The sequence below is a fragment of the Oculina patagonica genome, chromosome 6, assembly GCF_052425735.1.
Source record: "Oculina patagonica isolate OP01 chromosome 6, crgOcupat, whole genome shotgun sequence".
In the NCBI taxonomy this organism is placed as follows: domain Eukaryota; kingdom Metazoa; phylum Cnidaria; class Anthozoa; order Scleractinia; family Oculinidae; genus Oculina; species Oculina patagonica.
The window spans coordinates 31,214,775-31,234,613 of record NC_135763.1 but is presented as its reverse complement, the minus strand read 5'-3'; the positions used below and the strand labels follow the sequence as shown (position 1 = coordinate 31,234,613).

The 19,839-nt window shown below is 40.2% G+C and overlaps 1 protein-coding gene and 1 long non-coding RNA gene across 2 annotated transcripts in view; one reads left to right on the top strand and one right to left on the bottom strand.

Annotated features, from left to right (window-relative positions):
• The first annotated feature begins 2,676 nt into the window (after positions 1-2,676).
• The window catches only part of LOC144658112 (ephrin type-B receptor 1-B-like), a 34,869-nt gene continuing 17,706 nt past the window's right edge, over positions 2,677-19,839 (top strand). Inside the window, exons 1-7 of the mRNA XM_078518445.1 lie at positions 2,677-2,844; positions 5,087-5,235; positions 8,156-8,816; positions 9,651-9,698; positions 9,917-10,279; positions 10,622-10,827; positions 11,345-11,408. Of these exons, the coding sequence (XP_078374571.1) occupies positions 5,122-5,235; positions 8,156-8,816; positions 9,651-9,698; positions 9,917-10,279; positions 10,622-10,827; positions 11,345-11,408 (1,456 nt within the window). The 5' untranslated portion in view covers positions 2,677-2,844; positions 5,087-5,121. The remainder of the gene's footprint in view (positions 2,845-5,086; positions 5,236-8,155; positions 8,817-9,650; positions 9,699-9,916; positions 10,280-10,621; positions 10,828-11,344; positions 11,409-19,839) is intronic.
• On the bottom strand, positions 5,381-6,381 carry LOC144658837 (uncharacterized). The gene is made up of 3 exons (XR_013571793.1): positions 6,340-6,381; positions 6,071-6,241; positions 5,381-5,970 (listed from the first exon to the last, which is right to left on the bottom strand). It is a non-coding gene; the product is annotated as an uncharacterized LOC144658837 (long non-coding RNA).

Genomic DNA, 19,839 nt, shown 5'->3' with positions numbered 1-19,839 from the left:
TGACATCACTCCTCGTTTTTCTGGCTCTTCATTTCTCGTTACTGACGTTACTGAGGTTGTGAAACAAGTTAAAAATATGGTAAAAAGTCCGTGGACAGCGAAAAACAAATCGAAGCCATGTCCTAAGAAGAAAACAAAGCTGAATGTTGGCTAGCCTCCCACGCAGTCAAAATGTTGGCCGGCAGTGACAAGGGATCCTTCGAACAAATGAACCTTCCCGTTGCCACTAAATTGTCTGTACCCTTCCCCTGCATATTTTACTTAGCTTTACCATTTCTCTCGCCCACTGAAGCTAGAACGGGTGAACTAACGTGACTGTCACACTATTATTGCCTTTGAATTCCCGCGAAGATCATTTCGCTCTCTGTGAACGGTAGGGCCGGGGTGTCGTCATTTCATTGGCCGGTGGCATATCTTGTTGACATAAGAGCGTAACAATGATGTTTACAAATCCTTAAATAGCGAAAACTCGCAATTGTCTCTCGCGAGAATACCATCTCTTTGAATGATTAAATAGGGTATGTAGAGTTGGCAAATTGTAACGAACAGTTTGACCAGAAGGTTCGGTAAGTATTAATTTAAAGAGCAAAAGTATGTCGGGGATTTCCAATATTAAGACATTTCTCCTTTGACGGCCGCGGACGCAACAGGGTCGGCAAATTATTCGAGTCTATATAAAAAGATAACCATAAAAAATAAGAAAAAGCCTGATACACTTTGAGAGATTGATGCTTGCTGATTTACATTGTGCAGTACTTTTGCAATAGTGATTGTGTTGGCGGGAGGACACTAGGTCGTTTTTTCTTTACCGGCCTCTTTCTTTTCTTAAATGGCTCTGCCAACCAGCAAATATTTTATTTTTTTCTACAGTTCTTTACATTTCTATTGATATATACTTTGTGGTAGTTTACTTTAAAACAACACGCGTACGATTTTTTTTTCTGAAGGGCACCCGCGAAGGTATTGTGTAACCTTAATTGAAAGCTTGGTGTTTTGCTTGCCTTATATATATGTTTAAATGTCCCAGAAGGGAGGGAAAATACCGTATTTGCTCGAATAAGCGCCGCCCCCGAATAATCGCCGCCCTCGAATAAGCACCGCATTTGGGACAGAAAAGTTAATGAGCGCCGCCCCCGAATAAGTGCTGCAGTCCCGATGCGGTGCTTATTTGATGAATTTCGTTTAACTAAAAATGGCACTTCAAAGTAACCCTGAATCAGGCTTGAACATTTCTTTTCATCAAAATCGATGTTTTACAGTTCAAAGTGATTGTTTTACCGCTTGCCCATTAGTTTTTTCTATTCAATATTCTTACAATACGTAGTTCTGTACTTTTGAACGTTTTGAAACTTTGCCAGGACAGCTAGCGCCAATTCCGTCTCATGACCAAGAGTTGAAAACTGAAAATCAAAAGACGCTATTTTTATATTACTGTAAAGGATAAGATTCTTTGTGGCGTCCAGATTTTAAATAAGCGCCGCCCTGGAATAAGCACCGCACTTAAGGTGCGAAAAACTTAATATGCGCAGCGGCGCTTATTCGAGTAAATACGTGGGCAGGAGTTCTCAGCAAACCCTTATTGAAGGCTTTACGAGGAGAGTCCCTGGACAAGTTTACAATTGTAACAAATTAGATATACATGGCTGTGACATGTAGGTTACAGTATATAGCATATAGTATGTTGATTATAATATTTCAGTTAACGATACTGACTGAAGTCTCCGTTTGTCTGTTTGAGAAGAAAATGTGTTTTAATCTTTTTCCTCAGTGAATAAGTCGAAAATAATTAAGCTAGTTGTTTTAACTTCTTTGATAGATGTTGGAAGATTATTCCATACTGATATTCCCTTAAATTTTTAGTACTGAGTGTGTATTTGGATTTTGTGAATGTTGGAGGATGACATGAGTGTGTTGAATTGTACTTGTACATGTCCTTATATACTTAAAATAAATTTTGGAAAGATATCGGGTTATGCCATACTTTGCAGACTGCACCACAATGTTCAAAGCAAATTGCCTGAAAATTGAGATGTTTGAATGTCTTAACGTCTTGCGTGATGGACTCGAATGCCAATATTCAATACACGAGTGGAGCTCAAGTAGCTATGTATGTACAGTACGTCAGGTCCATTATTTCGGTTTCAGGTCACTTTAACCAAGAAACATGAGACTAGAGACACTTTTGATTTTGCTGCACCTTTGAACTGTAGCTTTAGTAATGACGTCACATTTTTTTTGGTAATTTGTGGGAGGTAGGATAAGCTAGGATAGGTTCAGAGTTTTGAACATCTTCGGAGTTAAACATGTTATTTAATTTAGAAATTTTGGTGGATGAAATATGAATTCAGTATTAATAGAACTGGTCTATTATGAGACCTGAAATTTGGTTGATGGAATCTATGATTAAGCCGAATTTGAGAAAGAATTAAAATATTTCCGCATGCCGTAGCGTACGTTTCGCGCGGATAGATGTTATGATTGAATTTGAACTAACATAGAATTAACCCCCCAAAAGTTAAAATATATACATTTCTTATATGTCTAAAAAGAAAACCGTTTTTGAGATACACGTTTTTAAATCTGCAAGGTGAACGAAATTCTCGATTGTTTCTGATTCCGCTTGTTAGCGTTGCGTGACACACGCAATTGTGTAACTATTTATAAAAGCCATTATTGTGTAACTACTTCCTTTCTGCATATTCATTACGTGCAGTAATCATTAACCCCGCGTAATCGTTTGCTGTAATGATTTGACTTCTTTCTTCCTTGGTTATCGGCTCCAGGTAAACTCAGCTTTACCAGGTTTTCTTGACGGCTTATGAACTGGTAGTAGATGAGAAATTGGTGAGTAATGTTGGATGTAAACGTTTCTTTGACAAGGTCAAAGTTTTAGTGACGACGCTTTGTTTATAGATTTCAAAACAAGTTGCACGGTGTTCAAGAACAAATGGCCAAACTGCTACTTGTCGATCATTATGAGTGCTATGAACATGGCAATTCTTTGAGACTTTTAAGCGGGTTCTTTAACACAAGTTCGAGTCAAACGATGAAATAAATTACACTAGTATCTGTAGGTTTCCGCCGACGACGCCTCAAAGCACTCATCTCAATCACACGACGAGGAAAACAGTGTTCGGGTGTAGTGTTTCATTATCGTATTCTCGTTAGAAGAATGGGAATTTAAGATAATTTATGTCGCCGAGGAAACATTATTCATGTAGGAGAATGCATCGGAGTGCCGGCTAGACTCTATAAATAATTTGTTGTCGATATAAGTGTGACGTAAATAGTTGATTTCTCTTCTTGCCGCTATAGCTTCCCGTGCGGCTTCGGGTCAAGGGAATCGACCATGGTGGACAATGAGTTGTCCTTACAACCGCGAACGTGTAATTTTTCACTTAATTTCAAGCATACGTGTCTGTTCTATCGGCATTTCCGTGAATTCTTCCGAATAGTTAACTCCCGGGTAATATTGTTTGATCAGGTGGAATGTTATCTCTAGGAGCGAACATGTTCGTCACACAACGCGGAAACTGTTCAATATTCACTCACCTATCTTTAGAAAGCCTTTCCTTGCAATTACCTATTAAATTTACTGTTTAACTAGAAGTTGAATAGTTTACATTATTTAAAAGAAGCACTTCGACTTTAATAGCAATGTGTTAGTTAATAAAACAACTAGCACAAACAATGTCACATACTTTAGCTTAGCGAACTGGTCGGTGTCTCTACTTATGTTATATTGCTGTAGTATGCAATTGTTTATATTCGTGGAATTTTTGACGCATTTAGCGTGCCTGTGATGCTACTGAACTGTTCATGGTGCAGAAAGGCGAAAGAACCGTAAAACATTTGGATTTTTTTAACTTTGGCAAGGACGGAAACGGGGCGCCAAAATCTCCATATCAAAGTCAATTTGATATTTACAATCCATAAGTATATTTTCACTAGAAATACTTAACATATAACAAAGGACATAAAGAGGAGAAGTAAATCATGCAGGGGAAATTATTGTCATTAAAAATTTAAAAATAAATAATCCTCGTGTGTCACGCAAACATGTCACTCAGCACAGCCGCTGACTCGTCCCTCCGAAAAAGCGACTGGAAATCGAGCCTAACGCATCTATCGCAAACTGATAAAGAGTCGCCAGGCTCATAGTTCATTGAAGCGATACTGTGAATCACGCAGAGGAAACTATCTCACTATTTTTTACTTAGAAATAAATAATACTCGTTTGTCACGCAAACATATGGTCATTTGAAAGTACTACTACAGTCGAAGCTCTCTTAACGGACGCTCTCGTAAGCGGAAAGGCTGAGGCGGGGGGGGGGGGGTACTCCCCATAATTGCCTTTACGGGGAGGCTCCGCCCGAAAGGGGTACCTTTTTCAGGCTTCAGGTATATAAAAGGGTAGGGATTTTACGAGTTTAAAGTATATGAAAGGGTATGGAAATCTGTCATTTGGCTATTTAAAAGGGCCTTTAAATAAAATATTTCGAACAGACGCAATTTATGGCTGTATTATTTTAATCTATTAAGCGCTACATAAAAATGACAAGAAAAACGTCCTATTTTAAGTCCACGCCATGGTATATAAAAGGGTAAGGGGTTAGAACTGGGGCGGAGCCTCCCCGGAGCCTCCCCCCCCCCGGGGGCGGCAGCTCTACTTACGACCGCCTTGTTTGAAACCCCGTTTTTTACTCTGTATTTTTGCATTCTCGTAAGCGGACATTCCCGTAAGCGGCTGCGGATACTTTCAGAAATTACGACTTAGACTTTTTCTTTGTTTTTAAGCTCCCGTAAGCGGACACTCCAAAGAAAATCCTATTAACAATCCCTGTATCTTGTTTTTATCAATCAACTTCACATCGCCGTTCGTCTCAATGATTTTATTTTGTCGTCTTCCACGGTAAATGTTAGCTGGGCGAGCTCCCGTAAGCGGCCATCTATCCCCGACATCCCCCGACACCTCTAGTGGCCGCTTACGAGAACCATTCTCGTAAGCGGCCAGCTTACGAGAGCTTCGACTGTACCCAGAACAGCCTGATTCTAATTATCAATACATTTATTGTCATATTTATAGGTATAAAACGCTTGGAAACCCACCACCCGCTTTTTATGGAACATTTTTGGTTCGTTGTCTTTATTGTGTGGACGTTTGTAGCTTGCGTTTCATCAAGACCAGTGACACTGGTGAATACAGCGAATGAATGGCACTGGGAAACGAAAGGGGTGAGTTAACAATGGCATGGAGAGCATCGCGTCCTATTTGCTAGCTGCAAAGCGAACCTTATTCGGTTCATATTTTCACCGTCTCTCTCTGGACGTAACTGCTGACATAACATAGCATAATTCATTTGTATAGGTAATCGCATGGGGCCGAGTAAAATTAAGGATTAATATCACGCGTGTTTTCAGAAGTTGTAGAAATTGCCAGGGTCGCGAAGCGACGAGGGCAATTTCTACAACTTCTGAAAACACAAGTGATATTAATCCTTAATTTTACGAGGACACATGTGATTACTTGTTTATGACATAGAGGGCAAAATTTTCTGAAAAATATTGTCGATGGTTATAATAACTTATGTACAGCGCGAAGCTTAATAATTTGGCTTGCAAAACGAAAACGTTCCTCATAATCGAGCAAATCTTGGCGTTCGAAAAGAATAACGCTGACAGTTGTATGCAATGAAAGGTATGAAAGTCGTGAAAATAATAAAAAAGCTATTAACAACTGAACAAGCGAACACTCAATATAAACGTAAGCTTAATTTTATTCACCTGTTTGCACGTTTTGAAGCTTTCCGTCTACGAGCGGCTTCACATGTCAGTCCTCGACATAGATATAAACAGCAAACGACGACCCCAAACAAACATGTAGAAGTAATTTGTCCGGTAGATGTGACCTTCTTTCACAGAAAAAACTATGTATGTCCTCCTTTATATCCTGGGTTGCTGGTGATGAGTCTTAGAGATGACAGAAGTGAAACAGAGATGTCAGTTGCCGGCCGCTATGAATAAGTTTGAATCGTCGCACACTCGCAAGTGTCTGATCCAATTTTTGTACCGTTTTCAACTGTAATAATCTTCTGTTTCAGCTTTCGGATCTTCGTTTCAAGCTATCACCCCGTTTCCATTCCATTTTCATCACATATCTGCGGAAACTGAAGTCAAATTTCGAAAAGATCGATGTCCAAGCGAGCGCTGTGTTTGAAAATTCTGCTCAAAATCCCGCCGTCTTGAAGCTAACGAAGTGCAGCGCGCTCAGCCAATCAGAAACGAGCAGTTTTCCTGTTTTTCCAATCAGGATCTAGTAATTTTGCCCGGGGCAATTACCAAAATTAAGGAAAAAATGCCCTCTGTCTCAGCCAATCAGCATTCAGTAATTCTGCCCTCTATGTTATAACAAACTGGTCGACAAAGTATTAAACAAGCATTCTGATTGGTTCCCTGAGCGGGACGGATTTTGCAATACGGACCGCTACGATAGACCGCTTAAGATTTAGTTTTTGAACGATTCAAAGGAGACCAGTGTCTATTTCCCATTGCAACTTAGGTGCAATATATATACCATGATATACAGTACTAACACGTGCACGTTAAAGATGAATTCCAGTCCGTACTGCGCAATCTCGGCTGCAATGTTTATGTGAGCCCACCACGAAGAAATGTTTACAAGCAAAACTAAAAATTCCGCGACAAACTTACCTTTTTCTTCATTATTAACGCCAGATATCCTTGCAGAACAAATAATAACGAGTAGAAGAACCTTGACGCTATTTCAAACCGACGTTTCAGCTCATCGGAAATTCTGGAACGAAACGAACTGTAATGGCGGACTTAAAAACTTCATGTATGCTGTCACCGAAGTGTAACGTTTCAATGAATTCAAAACAAAAACGAAAACAAACCCCGAGTCTGCGCAGTACGGACTGGAAATCAGCTTTAACCGGCGAGCAGGTTCTGTCTCTCTTCGGGGCAACGACGCAAGCGAAGCGAGCCGCTGAGTCGTGTGTCGAGCGTGGCGAGCCCTCTCGCGCAAAGGCTCGCTTCGCTCGCGTCGTTGCCCCGAAGGGAGAAAGAGCCTGCTCTCCGGTTAACCGAAAACGTGCTCGTAACTTTGGCGCGCGCATTTGCCGAGAATAGATGCACTAATTAACTAATCAGCAGAGTTAAATTCTTAACTACCAATTTGTTGCTAATAAAGTTTTCTGGCCGTCATTTTTTTTTTTTCGAACCAAACCTCCTAATCCCGCTATGGTTAAGCTTTTTGTACAACTTTGTTCCTTTGAAGAAAATTTCAAGAGTTTCAAATCACGGCCATATACGACAATTCACGTAACCGAAATAAACTAAACCCTTAAACTGCAAGGACATACATATCTGCAAATTTAAATTAGTGACAGCGGAAAAGAACATCCACATGATTAATGCGTCGTATTTTTTTTTTTTTTTTTTATTTTTTTTTATGAAGTTCGCATTATTTTAAAAGGAACGGCGTAATGAACCCATATTTGCAGACTTTTTTTAAGTAGCGTTCCATCTTTACATGTAAACGGCAATTCAAAACATAAGGTTATAAAAAAGGTCATGTTATCTTCAACTCTTTTTAACTTAGGAATTTTAAATTCTAATGCGCAGTTTGGGACTGGCACTAGTTACGCGCGCGCAATATCAATTTCCTCAACCCAAATTCCCCCATCCCCCTCCAAAAAAAATCACCATTTACCATAACCAAACGTTCTTAAATATATGGCTTGCCAGCAAAAACCATCATTAGTAATTCCTTAGCAACTGCTCTAGATCTGTAGTTAAAACTAGAGCTATATAATACAAAGAATACCGTTTTCTGGAATGAACGCCGTGTTTCCAAAATGGGGATGTAAAAAAGCCCCTCGAGCATTTATTTCAGTTATATGCTGTAGTTGCCCTGGAAAGATATGCCTGTCAAAATAATGAAAAAAAGATCATTGCTTATTGAAAACCGGGTTTACTTGTATGAGTCAAAAGAAATTTTCAGTTTGAAATTATTAATAGCAGCTGTGTTGTGGATTACAATTATTGTTAAGAACGATAGCATTAAAGCAAGTAGAGTTACTTAATGAGTTATCGATGCTTCATTGGTGTATTGCTTATTTGTTCATTTGTGCAGTGGATAAGACAGACCAACCCTGCACGATACAGAGCATGTAATGTTGGATTAACACCGTCGGACTCCCAACCAAACAATTGGCTTATTAGTGATCAATTTGCAGTCAGTGAAGCTAACAGGATTGACATCACTATCGAGTACCGCATTACAAGTTGTTCTGGCTTCCAACCGAACAATGGAGGACCTTACTGCGATGATACGTTTGGCCTGTACTTAAACCAATCTGACCAGTTTATTCAAGACCCGACTAAGTATCCCGACCCTCTCATTAACCCAGCGGCGTATGAAAAAGTGGCCGAAATTAGACAGCCTACCAATTTGAGAACTTTCATAACAATTAACAGCCTTGTTAAAGGAAGGCATGTTCTATTAGCACTCCACAATTCAGGAGCTTGCACTGTTCTGTACTCTGTGAAAGTCACTTATAACTTCTGTCCAAAGGAAACACTTAGCGACAGTTTGGTGATGCTACCGAGAACTGTAGCTCCAGCAAATGATTCAGAATCCATTCAAGTTCAAGGAAATTGTGAGAAAGATACGGTCCATATAAAGGGCAGTTTGTACGTTCATTGTAAAAGCAATGGTGAGTGGGACATGAGTGGATTAAAAGGAAGATGCATCTGTAAGGAGGACATGCAAAATGTTGGGGGAAAATGCCAAGGTATGTTCTACGGTCAAAGTGATTAGCTTTTTAAGATAACTGTTGACGGGCATTTGAAACTCTTAGCTGATTACTCACCAAAGTGAATTTGGAAAAGCTGACATTTCGAGCGTTAGCCCATCGCCAGAGAGCTTCAGCTCTTCCAAGTTCGCTGCAGACAATCATCTGTATGTTACAAGGGTTCTTGAATTCTACGTCGTGTGTTGCTATTTTTTGGACTAGTGTACGGTAAATGAACGAGTACTACAAAATTACTGTTTCGTTTTATATGTACTCTGTATTAACTGATTTTGAATAAGGGTAGGGGCTACCCCAGGAATGGATTTGCATTCAGCTCCAGTTCACTGTTATACAGGGCATTTTGACTCTAAACATTGTTAGAGCTTCTTTAAAAAGACCTCGCCAAGTCAACATTCAATTGTCTGCATATAAGCGAGACAGAAGGTGTCCTGTCGGTGGCGAATAATTTGAGAAAATGGCCACTGCCAATAATTGAATTAAACGGGTAGACTAAGTAGGGAAGGGGTGTGGCAGCTTTTGAACTACTTCAAGCTGTTGCATAAGTCCCAAATTTCCTAGCAAAACATCCCTCTTCATAGTTTGATGCATAATAATAATACATAAAAGTACGATGTAAGATTGTAATGATTGTCCGCTTGGGCAAAGCGTTCGAACTCACTGATGCAATCAGTAGTGCCCAATGATCACAAAACAGGGAAAACATATCACTTCCCCTTTCTCACCTGATCATTTCCCCTTAATTTATGGTAGCTCTTGCTCATGCTCATGCTCATTCGGGCATTGTGGGTTAATTGTTTCTCTTTTGACCCTTAGCCTGTCCAGATGGAACGTACAACGACCAAAATGGCCTCAATTGCACAGGTAAAAAGACACACTTTTTATTTACAATGCAAGCTCGATGGTTATTTATATTGTTGGTAGATTCTGTTGAGTGGTTTGCTTTACTTTCTGGCTCCTTAAAGTTTGAATTTGTAATAGCTTATTTTGAGATTCAGGAGTTCAGTGAAATTATTTACTTTTTTCTCGTTTGTGTCCCCTGAACGTCATACTGATAAATATGTGTAATTATTTACATTTAGTTTTGCCATCAACTCCAAGGAACGTCAGCGCTACATTCGTCAACCGAAGTGCAGTTGAGATAGCATGGCTGCCTCCCTTAGTCACCGGTGACACGAGTCACGTGTCTTATAAGATCAATTGTCGTAAGCTATGTAACATTAACGACGAAAAGAAATGTATTGAGGAATCTTGCGGGAGTGATGTCGGCTACATACCTAGTAAGGAAGGACTGAACGTGACGCAAGTGATTGTAACAAACCTCTTGTCATTCATGAACTACACTTTTAAAGTCTACGCCATGAACAGAGTGAGTGAGGTGGCTAAAAGAAAACATGGAGTTGAAGGAAACTTCACGACAATCACAATGAGGACTACAGGAACAAGTGAGTTTGTAAAGTTTACGGAATACTTCAAGTAAACTATGACATTACTATACCTTATTGTTACTTATTTTCGCGGGAACTTAATTTCGCGCAAATGGAACGGGCATATTTCGCGGGACTTAGTTAGAAATAAATTTTCGCGGGTATTTAATTCGCGATTTAAAAAGCAAAACACGAAAATAAGTACACGCGCCATGCATGGTTGAACGATTTTAATTTCTGGATGGTATTCTATCAAACGGTGGTAACGTCATCTATGACTAGCCGTCCATTTTTTCAATCTACAGTAATCAAATTTAGAAAACATTTCCCCCATGTAACGGTTTTTATTTTACTTTATAGTTCCCGGTAAACCAGAAGTCTCTGTTGAACAAACGAAGGACACTGTTCTTGTGTCGTGGAAGTTGGAAGAAAAAAACGGAATCATAAAAAATTACCACGTGAAATACGTCAGAAAGGATGATTCCTCAGATACCAAGACTCTTACTACAAAGGAAATGGAACAGCAGTTTATGGATCTAAAGGCAGGAAAAACTTACGACTTTCAGGTGGGTGGCGAATATACCACGTGACTGGCTAGAAAGCATTACTTTCTACAGTCTAATATCTGGTTAGTATAGTTAATTTTTAAGAAAAAAAAAATGGATCAGTAAATTTTGACTGAAGAAGGGGAAAACCTATTTACATGTCATATGTTTCAGGAATTGTGTCTGCATTTTCGAAAGTCTCAGTATTCACTCTTACTACAATTAACGACAAAGCTGAACGAAACTGTTTAGACAGTTACCCTTTTCACCGACATATTTAATGCTTACGGTATAGCTTCAATTTCAAATTATTGCTTCGTTTCTTCTAATATCTATGCGGTTTTTGCGTTAAAGTATTATATTCGACTTTTTTATGCATGGAGTTCTTGTCATTTTCTGACATTTGTTTAACATGCAGATACAAGGATGGCTAGCTTCCTTCCACGAGTTAAGAAATACTTCTGCGTTCGTAGGCTATCCACCAGTTTCCTGCCAGCTTATGTTGAATAACTAAAAGTATCCCTGTCCCTCTTTGCAGGTGTTTGCTGAGAATAACTTTGGAAAAGGACCTGCCGGTGTGAAGACGTTTACAGTTCTAAACGGTTTGTCAACTGATCATTGCTGATTTAAATTAACAGTAACGCTTTATTACATAATATTACTGAATTTATTTTCCTTCACTTTTATTTAGTCTACACACATGTAAATTAGGAGTTGTGGCACAAATTGTGACAACTCGCTCGGCTCGCCCGGGCTCGCCTCGCTCCTTGTCACAATTTGTGTCCACAACTCCTAATTTACATGTGTGCGCGGAACGCAAGACGCCTTTCTTACCCCCCTCGCGAAACGAGTTGCAAAAAAGACGTTGGCGGCACCTCTAACGGCCCGCAGCAACAGAGAGCGCCACCTGTGTGCTAGATTTATTTTTCAATTGAACAAATATTTTTCTTAAGTATATGCAACAGATGGCTGCCGCAAGATATTCGTCAGAAGTTTTGCAAGCTATGATGGAGGAAAACCTCCGTGAATTTCAAAGAAACCCCCAAAGAAATTTGTCTTTTTCACTCGCCCACACCGATTTTAACGAATGGCTTAGAGTATGGAAAATGAACATACCCGAAACTGACACTAACAACAAAGATCTTTTAATTTTTGCAAAAAAACACAAAAAAAAGTTTTATGATCTTTTGGAAAGCGAAATTGATGACTTACGAAGCTTAAAAGCAAGCTTTGGACTTGAAGTTAAATTTTCGATACAAAGAGACGGAGTTACGCAACACATGAACCACTATTTCAGTGAAAGAGAACCGCACGTGTTTTCAAAAAACACCAAAGAAGAAATCGAAAAAGAGTTTGTCAGATTTATCGAAAAAGCAAAGGGAGAAATTGAGGCTTGGTCAGAGAAGGGCTCGGGGTGGAAAATTGAAAGAATAGAAATGGCGTATATCAATGTCGCGCGTTATCAGCCATTGAGAGGGGGGAGTTATCTGCCTTTACCACCAAAATTGGCAAACAAAAAAGCAGTTATTAACGTGCAAAACAGGGATAACGAATGTTTGAAATGGGCTTTGAGAGCTGCATTATTTCCGCCAAGAGATGGGAAAAATCCGCAAAGAACAAGCAGATACCCAGTTGACGACGGAATAAACTACAATGGAATCGATTTTCCAACGCCTCTAAAGCAGATTGACAGGCTTGAGGCGCAAAACAACAACCTTGCAATAAATGTGTTTGGATGGGAAGACGACTGTGTGATACCTCTCAGAACAAGCAAAAAAGAAAATAGCATTTCCCGTATAAACCTTATGTTAATTGAGTCAGGATTAATTCAGCACTACTGTTTTGTAAAAAGAGTATGCGCTCTGCTTTACGATCAGACTAAATCACACAACAAAAAACACTTTTGCATGATGTGCTTGACCGGTTTTACAAGAGCAGACTTGCTCGAAAAGCACGAAAAATATTGCAATGGAGTTAACGGCAGGCCAACAAGAATCGAAATGCCGGAAGAGGGGAAAAACACTATTTCTTTTAAAAACTACCACAAACAAATGAAAGCGCCTTTTGTAATTTACGCCGACTTTGAGGCATTGTTAAGAAAGATGCAAGGATGTAAACGCGAAACGGCCGAGGAGCGCCAGAAAAGAAAAGACCTTGGTGAAGAAGTGAAAGACATGAAGCCGAGTTACACAGACAAAACAGAACAGCACGAGGCATGCGGATTTGCTTACACAGTTGTAAGGAGTGATGGTGAACACGAAAAAACATTTGTGTACAGAGGACAAAACGCCGTTGAAGTATTTTTGAACTGTCTTTTAAGTGAAGAAAGAAAAATAAGATATGAATTGTCAAAGCCAAAACCTCTTGTGATGACGGCAAAAGACTGGGTAAACTTCAAAAATGCAACCAATTGCCACATTTGCGAAGAAACGCTAATGAAACAAAACTTTTTGGACTCTTTGCCAGTTTGGATTGGAAACAAAAAGGAGCTTAATTACTTTGGGCAGATGCACAAAAAATGTTATTACAGAAAGGAAAAAGAGGAAAAAAACCTGGATACCGAAACCCACTATAAGCTAAAAAAGCTTGAAAAAGAAACACACAAATTAGCAGCGAAAAACCAAAAAAACTGCTTAGCGTGCCACAAGCCGCTTATCCAGCCGAACTACAAGGATGTGGTAAAAGACCATTGCCACATAACAGGCAAGTTTCGAGGAGCCGCACACAACATTTGTAACTTTATGATGCGAATAGATCCGAAAAAGGTTCAAATACCAGTTGCATTTCACAACCTGAGGGGTTATGATGAACACCATTTAATGCAGGCAATGTCAAAGATTTCAAAAGAGGCACAGAAAGAGGTAAAATGTGTCGCAAACAACATGGAAAAATACATCACATTTTCACTGGGGGGTTTAAGGTTTATTGACAGCTTGAACTTTTTACCTGGGAAGCTTGAAAAACTTGTAGAAGAGATACCAAAGGAGTCATTAAATATAACAAAGGATAACTTAGAATTTGAAGAAAGCGAAGAATGTTTTGAACTTCTTTGCAAAAAGGGAATCTATCCTTACGAATACATGGACTCATGGGGAAGATTTAAAGAAACAAGTTTGCCAGAAAAAGAAAAGTTTTACAGCAAACTTAACGACGAGCACATAACAGATAAAGAGTATGAACATGCGCAAAAAGTGTGGAAAACCTTTGGCTGCCAGACCCTGGGCGACTACCACGATTTGTACGTTAAGACAGACGTGACCCTGTTAGCCGACGTCTTTGAAAGCTTCCGAAAACTCGGTCTTGAGAAGTACGGGTTGGATCCCGCGAATTATTACACGACGCCAGGCCTTTCTTGGGACGCACTCTTGAAAAAGACATGGGTGGAGCTTGAGTTACTTACAGACTATGAAATGCATCTTTTTGTCGAAAGGGGAATAAGAGGCGGAATTTCGATGGTAAGCAAGAGATATGCAAAGGCGAACAACCCTTATGTTGAGGGATTTGACCCGAGCCAGCCAAAAATATACATAACGTACCTCGATGCGAATAACCTTTACGGGTGGGCAATGAGCAAGCCGCTCCCAAAAAGTGGTTTCAGATGGAAAAAGGTTATGCCAACAGAAAAAGAAATAACGACAAAAAAAGAGTATGCAAAAGCTGGATGGATTTTAGAGGTGGACTTGGAATACCCGAAAGAGCTGCATGACGCCCACAACAGCTATCCATTAGCACCAGAGAAAAAGAAAATAAACAAAGAAATGTTTTCGCCTTACCAAAACAAAACAATAAAAAATCTTGATTTGCACCCGCCAGACACCGAAAAGCTTGTTTTAACTCTTGAAGACAAAACCAATTACGTCGTGCATTACCGAAACTTGCAGTTTTATCTAAAACAGGGAATGAAACTCAAAAAAGTGCACAGGGCCTTAGAGTTTGAACAAGAGGCGTGGATGGAGCCGTACATCCGGATGAACACAGAATTCCGAAAAGAAGCGAAAAGCGACTTTGAAAAGAACTTTTACAAGCTGATGAATAACTCAGTTTTTGGAAAAACAATGGAAAACCTGAGAAACCGTGTAGACATAAGAATAGTGCGCAGCGACGAAACAAAGAAAATAAGAAAATTAGTTGCAAGTCCATTGTATTCAAGACATGTAATGTTTTCAAACGATCTGGTTGGAATAGACATGCGAAAAAGTAAGCTTTTTCTTAATAAATCGGTCTACACAGGCATGACCATCCTTGACGTAAGCAAGTTATGTATGTACGATTTTTATTACAACCACCTGAAAAAAGAGTACGGGGAGCGTTGCGAGCTTTTGTATACAGACACAGACAGCCTTTTGCTTGAGATAGAAACAGAAGACGTTTACGCGGACATGGCAGAAAACATTGACAAGTACGACACAAGCGACTACCCGAAAGATCATTCGCTGTTTTCAACAAAAAACAAAAAGGTGTTGGGAAAAATGAAAGACGAATGCGCAGGAAAACTAATTTCAGAGTGTGTTTGTTTGAGGCCAAAAATGTATTCAATAATGACAGAAGACAAAAAAAATATAAAAAAAGCAAAGGGGGTAAAAGAGTGTGTGACAAAGAATAAGATAGATCATGAAAACTTCAAAGATACACTTTTTCAAAACAAGGAAAGCTTTCACGAAATGCACATGCTAAGAAGCTATGCCCACGAGATGTATTCAATAGTGGTAAACAAAAAATCGCTGTCGCCTTTTGACTCAAAGCGATGGATAGCGGATGATGGGATACATACAAATGCTTACGGGTATAAGTTTTGCGAAACAAAGCCTACATAAACATAACTTTTAGAGCTTTTCTGAGCCAAAGGGGCTCAAGCACTAAGTGCTTGGTGGTAACTGTGTATTTGGAGGAATAACAAGCAATTCTTCACGCACGAAGCCGCGCTTTGGACCATCGTGCAAGTAATAAAGCACTGGCTGATCAGGTTTAGTAACAGACCTTTCAATGCTGTAGACTTTTAATGACCAAATCGGATCTGTAGCCCTTTTTACGCCGCCTTCCAGCTCGCCAGGTTGGTAGAGGAAGCGCACATTAACGAGAGAGGGGAGTTTTTTTTCTTTCTTGCCAACAGGTCTTGTATATTTTGAGGACGGTTTTGACGAAACAGCCTTTTCTTTGATTGCAGCAGCAGGTTTCTTACCAGTAAGACTGGTTACTTCGTTGTTCAGAGCGGCAACAACTTCGGGTAGCCTTTTTACCCACGCTGTCGACCGCTGGCCAGATGGCAGGTTCATCTCGACACCGTACTGATAACCAAACAGGCGCCCTGCCAGTGTTTGATTAAAACGTTCAACAATAGCTTGATCTCTGTGAATGTTAACACGCCCGCGTCTAATATAGGTTTTGTGATTTTCCATTTCTTTGGTAACAGCTCCCATGAATTCGCGACCAGGGTCAACTTGCAGCATCTGTGGCCATTTTAGTGCACTTCGCCTGTAAATTGTCTGAAAACCTTTTGCAACCTCAGTTGAATCTTTGGAGGTCAAAGGCTCGGCCTCTTTGAATCGGCTGGCAACGTCAACAACAGTCAGAGCGTATTTGTAAACTTTTCGCCCTCGCGGCAGTTTGTCGTGTGGCAGAAAAAGAAGGTCCGCCTGGTGGACCGCGTTAGGAGAAGAAACATCGAATTTTGGGCGAGGAACGTATCGTGGTGCCGGAAGGTAGATCTGCCAAAGGGCCTGCTTAACTAGCCACTTTTTTGCGGCATCTTCGGAAACCTTGGCAGCCTCGGCTAATTTTTTTATCGCTGCAATTCCCTTCCAGTAGCCCTGGGGGCTATAGTAGACTTTCGAGATCTTTGCATCCATGCGTATACAAGAAAAAAAAGAAACGTTTAAAGAAACCGAAAGGCAGCGTACCCAAGAGCAAGAGCGCCTGCGCCAACGAACATCAGTTCACCTTGTTTCTGCTGCTCGCTTGGCTGATAAAAATCAGAGAACTTGGGTTCTTTCGGAGGAATCATTTGTTTGTCAGGATGTGCCTGGTTGTAGAGTTTGAAAGCGTAGTCTGTGTTCGTAAAGTTCTGTTTCGCTTGCTGTTTGATCTCATTGTTGGTTTCGATCCAGTCGAGAAGCTTCGTGCGGTCGCGAGAGTACTTCGCGTAAGCTGCCTGGTAAGCCTCGAGAGCTTTGTCGTGTCTTTCTTTTTCTTTCAAAGCGGCGTCATCTCCGCCACCCAAAGCTCGAGCAAGATAGTTGCCGCCAATGAAAGCAGCAGCGTTCAAGATAGCTCCGCCAGCCATAATCGCTACGCTTGCCATTGTGTGTTTTTGTTCTTATATTATGATATTTTTTTTTAATTGGTGGGGAGAATTTTCTGGTCCTCGAGATACTGTTTAAGTGCAACGCTGCCAGCCATGACGGCTGTGAACTTTACATAGTTCATAAAACTGCTGCTTGGGTCGGATGTGAAGTTTTCTTTTACAACTTTTTTGGCAGCCCAGCCGATTCCGGCGGCAAGGCCAGTGAGAGTCGCGGCATCCATGAGTGTTTTTACGAGTTTGTTGTCAGACATGGTGTTTGTTATAAAATAAAAATAAATATTTAAATTGAAAAATAATTTTTTGAATTCTTTTAATTTCATCAAAGAGTTCTAATAAAAAAAAAGTTAATTGCTGAAGTCAGAAAGTAAAACAGAAATCACTTTCTTTAAAACTTTAGTTGGTCAAACACATCATGCAACATGGAATAAAAGATTTTTTTCATTTCAGCACACATCAAACTTCTTGCTTCTTCAATCTTCTCTTTTCTTTTTTCTTCATTTTCTATTTTTTCATACTCTTTTTCAAGTTTTATTAAATCCTCAAACTGCCTGTTTAAACTTTCCACAGTTTTTTCATCAATAGCAATAAAATTTTTTAATTCTTCTGGTTTCAGCTGGTTAAAAAAGGCTTTTGTCCCTTCCAAAGCAGCTGTTGCTCGTGCCTCATCTTTTTCGAAGAATTTCCCAAAGAACTCGCCACAGAGACCCAACAAAATAAAGTTTCCAAAATCCATTGGGTCAGGCATAGTGCATGTCTTCGTGTCGGTCATCGTGTTTGGTATACTTTAAAAAATCGAATGTTTAAATGAAAATTATTTAATAATTTTTTTAATCCATCGGACGGATTCCTCTTTTTGAGCCATTTTGGTTTGTTGGTTGCGGAATTCTAGAGCCCGTTTGGCGCGTGTCTGAAGAACGCGTTGCAACCCTTCCAATACTTTCTGCTGTAACTGGTGTGTCATCAGTTATAAGAGTTGGCGGAGCTTTAAATGTTGGACTTCTTTTTTCGTTTATAAAGGCTTTTATGTCTTCGCGTTTCACATAAGTTGTAACGATTGCAACGCCGATACCAAGCAAAGATATCCATTGATTTGTGGTGAGACCGCTTGATTGCGGCTGAGGCTCGGTCGGAGCTGGTTCCACGGGCGTGCCCGAAGGGCTCGAAGTTACACTTCGCTTAGCAGATGCAGATTTCTTTTCCTTTTCTTTTGCAATTATTGCAGCAGCCTCGACAGCAGCTTTTTTCTGTGCTTCACGAGCCTGTTTTGTTTTTTCAGCCGCGAGCTTGCCAGCAGCCACTCTCTTTGGATTTTTGGCAGGCTTTGTTGCTGGAGTTGTTGAAGTAACTTGTTTCTGTTCTTCTTGAGCGATCGGAGTTTGTGATTCACGTTGTTCGATCTCGGCCATTATTTAATGAGAAAAAAATAATATTTAAATGAAAAATGCTCAGCAAACTTTTTTGGTCAGCAATTTCTAAGCATTGTTCAGTAATTACTTAGCATTTTCTTAGCATTTCTCAGAAAAATCTTCAGTAGTTAGTGTTTCAGCGCCATGGCGCTGGGACTCAAGAGTCCCTTTGGCTTGCAACTTTGTCAATTCGTTTAAATCAATGTGCTTTGTTGTGATGAGCGCAGCATTTGCAACGGCAAGAAATCGGCCGCATTTCAAAGCCAGACCGCCTGCCAAAGTGGACAGCTCTTTACTGATAATGTAGTCGTTTTTGAGTTCCTTCTGATAATCATTGACGTCCTTGATATTTACGGCCATACCAACGACTTTACTAACAAGAAAAATAAAGCTGTCAATCAAGCTGTCGGTTGTTTTGGATCCAACGTATGCCTCATATCTCTTTAAGTACTTTTCAACTTCTTTATCTGTCAAGCGCTTCACCTGCTCGTGTGTCAGCTGCACACCGATTGCTTCTTTGGACTTGCCTGTTGAAACAAGGATTGCAAGCTGTTCACGCAAAGCAGGAATGTCAGGGCCTTGAATGAGTGCCATAGCGCTTTCTGTACTTTCTGGTTCAGCTCCTAGCAGTTCCATTACGGAAGCTAATTCTTGTTCACTTGCAGCGCCCTTGACGCTCTCGGGAGGAGAAGTTGCGAACGGGTCAGCCATTTATTACTCTAAAAAATATGTTCAATAAAAAAATTTTGTGCCGTAAGGGTGGCGATGAGAAATGACAAGATGCGAAAACTTATTTTTTTTCAGCTTTAAAATGATTTCTTTGTAATCCTCATGGGCAAGTTCGCCAGCGTAATCCTCAAAGATTGCCTTCGTGGTCTTGGCAGAGGGGGTGTAAAAGAAAACGATTGCCGCAACATTTTCGCGGAATGAGGATGTTATGCTTGTCAATTTTTGAGTTAACACCCATATGCTCAAGCCTGCGTGGCGAGCAGAGAAAGCAAGATTCACCAACTCCCCTGTTCTTCCTTTTACATCTTTCGAAGCAGCACAGTCGTCGAGGATGATAAGCGTGTTCGTACCCTCAAAAAGAAATCTTGAAAGCCTTAACCAAGATTCCACCTCGTGCTGCTCACAAATTAAAACAAAAAATCGAAGATCTTCCTCAGCAAAGCGATAATAAGTCTTGTTGTGCGCGAACGTCGGGCAGATGAGCACGATGTAGTCAAACTTGCCTCGGAAAGGGCCACAAAGCTGATTGACCACGTATCTTGTTTTTCCTGAGTTCGTTGGTCCCACAATGAGGGCGTTGAAGGGTATATTGGCAGG